Raw genomic sequence first — 6,847 nt, forward strand, 5'->3', positions numbered from 1 at the left:
AGGACACTGGTCTTCACCAAATCCCTTGGTGTTTCTGTGGGATCTGGGACATCACAACAATGCATTTAAAATCAATCCTTTAAGCAAAATATCCTTTTTCCAAAATCTGAATTAACCCCAGGAAGACAAAGCAGGTTGCACTTCCTGCCCCTGTTCTCTGCCCCCAGTTTTGCCCTTTTAAGTCTACATAGCAGGGCACAACATATATCAGCGGGGACCTGAGAAAACCCTTTGTGCGTGAGTTAAGAAGAGCCCAGGAGCAGCAGGGAAACCCCTCTGCCTCTCTCCTCTGAGTGCTCAGCCCTTCAAATATTTACCTGGAAAACTTCTCCAGGCTTGAGGGTGATATACTAAATCTGCAAATGCCAAATAGCAGTGAGGAAATGCTGGCCATGAAATATAAGCCAGGTTGGTACATAACTGAGAGCTCTGGGACAAAACGTGCCATGAGAACAGGCAAGCACTGTCCAACTTCTCATCCCTGCTTGTACGGAAATTTCCTAATTAGTAAGTAGCTTTCCTCTACCAAAGCTTTCTCCTTTATTCTCTTGGTGTCACCGTTCTGCTCAAGAGCTATTTTGGAAATGAGACCAAAACCGAGTTATCGGGGAAAGACTGCAAAATACCAGTCAAGGCAAGTGCTGCCACATCCAGGGGTGTTCCTATTCTGGCTCTGTGACTGACCCCACTGGAAGTAGCTGGGCAAATACAAACTCTAGATCCACGCTCACACATTGAACCACCAACCAATATCTCAGCTTAGAATAAGCCTAAATTCAGTTTTAAGCGAGGCACGCAGCCGTTAAGAGGGTCAGTTCTGCTCTCCCCAGCCGGCATTCCCAGCCCTGAGCAACTCCCATCACCTCTGTATGCCCCAGCAAGAGCGTGTTGTTATACTGACCTCTTCTGTAACCTGTTTAGAACAGAATAATCCTTAAGAGAGCAGGAAGAAGCAGAAAAATAGGCCTTGTCAGTTCATTAACGCGCATGCCAGAAGGATCACAGTGGTGTAGCTCTCACAGAGATACCTTTGCTAGCGGGGTTTATGATCCCCCATTCCCCAAGGGAATAAGCCAAAGGAAGAAAGAAACATTTCTTTCATTGCATTTACAACAAGCGTTTTTTCCTCAGTCATAACGTGAGATTTACTTTCTGTTACGTTTACTTTCTGTTCACATCCCCATGGCGCAGCTGCCCTAAACCTGGCTCCTTCTCTGAAGGAACTGGTGCAACGGCTCAGGTGCTCTGCCCATGGCTGGGTATCTCCATGCACCCCATGAAAGAACACTGAGGCACCAGGGCCACCACACACTGGTCATTGTGGAGGGGAACATCTGCCACACTGCTCATATAAGCCAAATAAGCCCAGCTCTTGCTGTTAACGCTGGAGGCACAGTAGTCTCCCTTCCCCATAAGATGCTTTTCTCCGCAGTAGCAGGGGACGTGCTGGAACAGTGACTTGGCCTCTATCTGTGCAGCATCTTCAATAACATCCTGTTTTCCAAGAGATTCTCATTTCACTTGCAGATTTGGGATTTTACTTTATATCACAACAGGTTCAATGATGCTGCAGAGCAGGAAAAAGCCACTTCTTCCATATTTGAAATGTTGACACCAGCTTTCAAAAGCGTTGATCTCCAAAGGCTGCATCAGCTTTACCATTCCCTGAAGCCAGCCCTTCAGCTATGGCTTTTCTGGTTTCTTCTTTACACACCCTCCCTTGCCCACACTTTGCTTCTGAAAGTGCATCCAAGCACATCGCACTCATTGGCCTCAAACAGAGAGAAATGTAAAGCTGCGAGTTTCTCAGTCCTTATGATTTGAGGAGGCACTAGCGAATCTTGCCTTATCTTCCTATTGCAAGGTGGGTTTGGCACCAGCAGGCTCCACCATGGCCAACGGCCCCATGAGCCATCACTCCCAGAACATGGCATCAAGCAGGGTAAGCAAGTGGGCGTGAAGCAAGGCGCACCCAGGATGTCAGAGCACTTGCTTTGAAGAGCCTGCTGCCCTGGGTCAGCATGGAGCAGGCTGAGGCAGCCCTGCCACCCTTACGCAAGCTAAGGTCACACTGAGTTTGGGCGGGAGCTGCCATATTTCCCAGAGCAGTGCCACCGGAAACGGGTAGGGAGAAGAAACAGCTCCACATTTCAGGGGTGATCTCATCACTCTCTGCAATTCCATGACAAGAGTTTGTAGCGAGGTGGGGGTCAGTCTGTTCTCCCAAATAACAAGTGACAGGATGAGAGGAAAGGGCCTCAAGTTGCACCACGGGAGGTTTAGGTTGAATATTAGGAAAAATTTCTTTACCTAGAAGGTTGTCAAGCATTGGAACTTGACTGAACTACAGTGTGCACTTGGTATCGGAGCACCTGGCCCTTTGCAAACACAGTGCGGTTTATTTATTTACAGCAATCCACGACAGAGAGGTGCCCAGGTGAGGAGAGAGCTGTCCTGGACCATGGCTGCTGGCCTCCAGCACTGCGCTGATGTCACCTCTGCATCCTGGCCCACCGCTTCTCCCTAGCTCTCAGTACCTTGTCACTACGTGAACAACCACTTTTAGAACAGAAAATTCCCAGGAAAGCAGGAGCGGGTCATCCAGATAAAGAAAAATGCAACCCTGGTTTGAGGTGGTACCGTACAGAGAAAGACGTAGAGCGACCTGCTTTTTGGGATCCTTCCAAAGTCCTGTAGTAAGAAATCGCTAAGATAAAGGGAACAGCAAAACATACAGGAAGTGCAGAGTGTGCTGAAATGCTTCTGATAGATACAGAAGCAGAAATACAGGGTGTAGTTCTCCTTTCAGTCCGATTTTAACCAAGAGAAAAAAAGGACCTATAGTTTTGTAATGCTTGTGCACTGCAAAACAAGAGACAGTTCCTCTGTCCCTTGTCCTGCAGCATCCACACACTCTCCCTGGGGACTTTGAGAGCAGAGCAGTTCCCAAAGCAGATTACGGCTTTTGCAGCCTGGTGCTGTTTTGCAATTAGACTTTCTTACTCTCGGGGCTGAAGTCTGAAGGAGAGGAGGGCCATGCAGCCTGGCCCAGCTTTGCAATGCTCACTGGAGTAAGGAGACATCTCTGCACTCAGGGCCAAACACAGGAATGGTGACTTTGCTGGGCAAGTCCCTCCCTGTCCTGCCACCCAGAAAGAGCTGCAGCTGGAAACTGCAACAGCTTGCTGGGCTCATATATTGTGCCTCAGTTTCCCTAAAAAGAAAGAGAGAGACAGCAGAGAGGTTGGCGATCACGAGCTGCAAAGGGCACTGTGCCATAATTCAAATCAAGCGTATCATGCATTGGCTTTCTTCAAAGCCAGCTTGACGTTGGGCTCCTCAGGCTTTTTTATTAATAGCACTGCAGGAAAAAGCAGGGTATGTGGTCTCACATTTGTTGTAGAGGGGAGGTCTGCGATCGTTGTACCTCCCTTTTTCACTGGCAGGTATGGCAACTGCTCCAACACACTAAAAACTCTACAGATACACTGAAGGCAGGGAGAAAGCGTTGGATTTAGGACAGGCAGGCACAGGAGCGCTCTCTTGCTCACTCATAACTGATGCTCTTTTCTGTGACCTGAACAAGGCTGACACACAGCCCCTGAAGACGTCCTTTTAGCAGCCCGTCCACTTAGGATACTGTTTTATAAATAGTAATAGCTCGTAGGAGGCCTGCCTCATAATGAGCCCTGCATCAAACTAAAAGGCTGCTCAAATGGGTGCGGGCTGAAATCAGGAGCTTCATGGCTGCCCTGAAGTACACCCAGCTCTGCAACAACTCGGGACCAGTGCAGCCTCCTGAACAGAGATGTCCTTGTTTTCTTCAGCCAGTTTGGGCTGGATGAAGCTCTCTGTCTTCTCCAAGAAAGCAATTGCGAGGTAGAGAAAACAGCAGTGAGGAGGGAAGAGGGTATCTTCAGTTATAGCAGCAAAGGTTACATGCAGCCATGAAAACGTTGTTATAAAACCATCTGTTCTAAACACCATGATTAATTCAATCCCCACCAAAAATAATAACAACCCCAACATTAAATGGGGATTCTGGCCAACTGTATACAAGGATTGGATTATATCATTTTAAGTTCCAAAAATTGTAATTTTGATCTTAGCTGTACCTCTGGAGTTTAAGGCTTCTTGTGAAAGCTGAGCGAGCTTTTGGTTTAAGAGGACTATCACAGGAGGAATAGTTACAGTCCTGCTGTCTCTTGTATGGAGTGGGATCCTGTTGAAATTAAATGTGAAGCCTCCCGGCTTTCCTGAAAACATTTCTGAAGTCTTAAAAGCAAGCAGAGAGGGGAAAATGTGTCACTATTTGCTAGCGCCTGCTCCTAATCAGGCCACTGAAATCTCCTTTGCACCCAAGTGCTTTAGCGAAGGAAATCAGGGCTGCAAAACAGCCTTTATGTAACAGCAACGATTTTGCCCTCCTGCACTAAGAGCTGTGCCAGTTCTCTGCTTCCCAGTAATTGCCGTATGACCCATTAGAGGAGTATTTAAGTTGATGCATCACTGGAGTGGCAGCTCAGCTCCAGGCACTGCCATTGGTGGGCAGACACCAGGTCAGGCAGGGGTAATGCCACTCTGATACAGAAAGGCCAAACCATGGGCATACTGGACAAAATAAGCAGCCTATGAAGTTAGGAAATTAAGCTGGGGATCCCAGTGCTCCCAGTACATGTTTGCGGGAGGTGGTGGTAGAGGTACCCAGAGGGCACCATGCATCCCAGCTCAGGATACTTTCCCAGCTCACCTGCCAGATACTTCCCTGAGGGATGAGATGGCTACAGATGCATCCGCACCAGATACAGGATAAAATCTAGAGGATGACAGAGGAGATGGGAGGATCTGATGCCTACATGAGCCACGCTGAGGAACTTTGAGGTCTTTACAGCAGCCTAACAGGTGCTTATATAAAGGCACTGCCAAAGCATCCGATGAAAACACTGAGTCTCGGTCCACAGTGAAACTGAGTGCAAGGAGTGGCACCACCTCACCTCTGAGTCCTTGTCCAGCTGGTTCCTGACCACGATCATGTTGTACAGCACCCGATCGTCATCCGCCTCTGTGTGGGTCACGTCGTGCGGGGTGCTCCACAGGTTCTGCTCCTCGTCCCGCGCCAGCGTGGCTCCAAAGGAGGCGTAGGGGTTGTTGTTACTGCGGAGAAGGGAAGAGGTGAGGCAGTGTTAGCTACAGAGCGTCATACCACCTCCTTTTACCTTGCCAGGGTAAAGTGCTCATTGCTGTGGCATCCCCTCTCGCAGCCCAGTGTCCTGCCTGGTAGACAAGAGGAAGAGGAGGAGTGGGGAATGGGAAGACAGGCAGAGTTTTTTACCATAGCACCACAGTTCAAACCATAAAAGACGTTAGACACACAAATTTGCTGAAGACACCAGATAATAGTTGAGCAGCTAAGAGGGAGGGACTGTGAGCATCCATCTGCGAGGATGAAAGGCGGCACCTCCCTATTGCTCCTGCAGCTCCCTGCCCTGCTCCCCATCACGCTTTCCCACCCCAAACACTAGGCGAGACCCCACAGCCTCTCCAAGCTTAATGTGGGAACCATTCTAATTAACTAAGACTCAAAAACCCTGGCAGCTCTGGAGGGTAATTCTTCTTGGCTCGGCTAACCCTGCAGCTGCACCAAGACTCCAGTGGCACTGTCTGTCCCCAAGGGGATATGCCTTTAGCAGCGGGTAAGAGGATGGCTGCATGCAACACCTCTCTCTTGCCTCTTGGCCAGCTTCTACTCATCTTCTCCTCAACTGCAGAGTGATTGGGCATGATTTCATCTCAGAGAAAATTCATGCCACCTCTGCTGAGGGAGCTGGACTGTTTAGCCTGGGAAACAGATGGCTCAGGGGCATCTCATCCATGTGTGTATGCACCTGATGGGAGGGAGCAAAGGGGACAGAACCAGACCCTTCTCAGTGGTGCCGCATGATAGGACACCCATTGTCATACAGAAAATCCTGTTTAATGGTAAGAAGGGCAGGTGAACACTGGTACAGGTGGCCCAGAGAAGCTGCAGAGTCTCCATCCTTGAACACTCAAAACCCGACTGGACGTAGCACTGGGCAACCTGCTCCAGCTGACCCTGCCCAAGCAGGGGTAGGATTGGATGCTTTCCAGTGGTCCCACACCCACTACCAAGTTTCTGTGTGACCCAGCAGCTCTCTTTCCCCCCAGCAGCCCAAACCTGATTGAATCTAGCAAGCAAGACCCGCAGGTGCCACCAGGCCGGCAGACCCTGCCTGAGCAGTACAGCGATACACTGAGCTGTGCAAGGACCTGTGCAAGGAGGCACAGAAAGGACATTTAGCCCCCTCTTTATCTGGGGATGGAAGTGTCCTCAGCCTGCTCATGAACTTCAGGTTTCATTTGTTTAGCAGTCAGCAAAGCAGAGCAGCATCTTCTGGAAAGGCTGACACCAACGAGGCAAGGAGCTTTGCTCTACACTGGCAGCAGTTCCATGTTTTATGGCTTTATGTTGCTCCTGGGATGTGCAGGGGTTTTTTATGGGGTTATTTAATTCTGCAGGGAAAATTTTAGCAGAGGATTTCCACAATATTTCTAAACAAGATGTCCAGACACCTGAGCAGAACAACACAAATGGAGAAACATTTTCTGCTTTACCCAAGTCTCATCAGCCATCCTGCAGAAATTCCTGCTCGCTTCTGTTAGAACAACCCGCTGTCGATTCTCTTTGCTGCCCAAACCCCACTCCTTTCTCAAAGAACCCATCCAACGAAACCTTAGATATCACTGCGGGCACTTTAGCTGTGATGCCAAGCCACAAGAAAGATGCTAGGAGGATCTCCAGCACATAGACGAAACAGAAAAAAAAAAA

General features: G+C 49.1%; 1 protein-coding gene across 1 annotated transcript in view; it reads right to left on the minus strand.

The window, feature by feature from the left end:
* The window catches only part of MREG (melanoregulin), a gene marked incomplete at its 5' end in the record, with an annotated part of 15,962 nt that overhangs the window by 6,011 nt on the left and 3,104 nt on the right, over window positions 1-6,847 (minus strand). The window contains one exon of the mRNA XM_010139042.1: window positions 4,995-5,154. Within this exon, the coding sequence (XP_010137344.1) occupies window positions 4,995-5,154 (160 nt within the window). The remainder of the gene's footprint in view (window positions 1-4,994; window positions 5,155-6,847) is intronic.

This window comes from Buceros rhinoceros, unplaced genomic scaffold, assembly GCF_000710305.1.
Source record: "Buceros rhinoceros silvestris isolate BGI_N320 unplaced genomic scaffold, ASM71030v1 scaffold19626, whole genome shotgun sequence".
Taxonomy (NCBI): Eukaryota; Metazoa; Chordata; class Aves; order Bucerotiformes; family Bucerotidae; genus Buceros; species Buceros rhinoceros.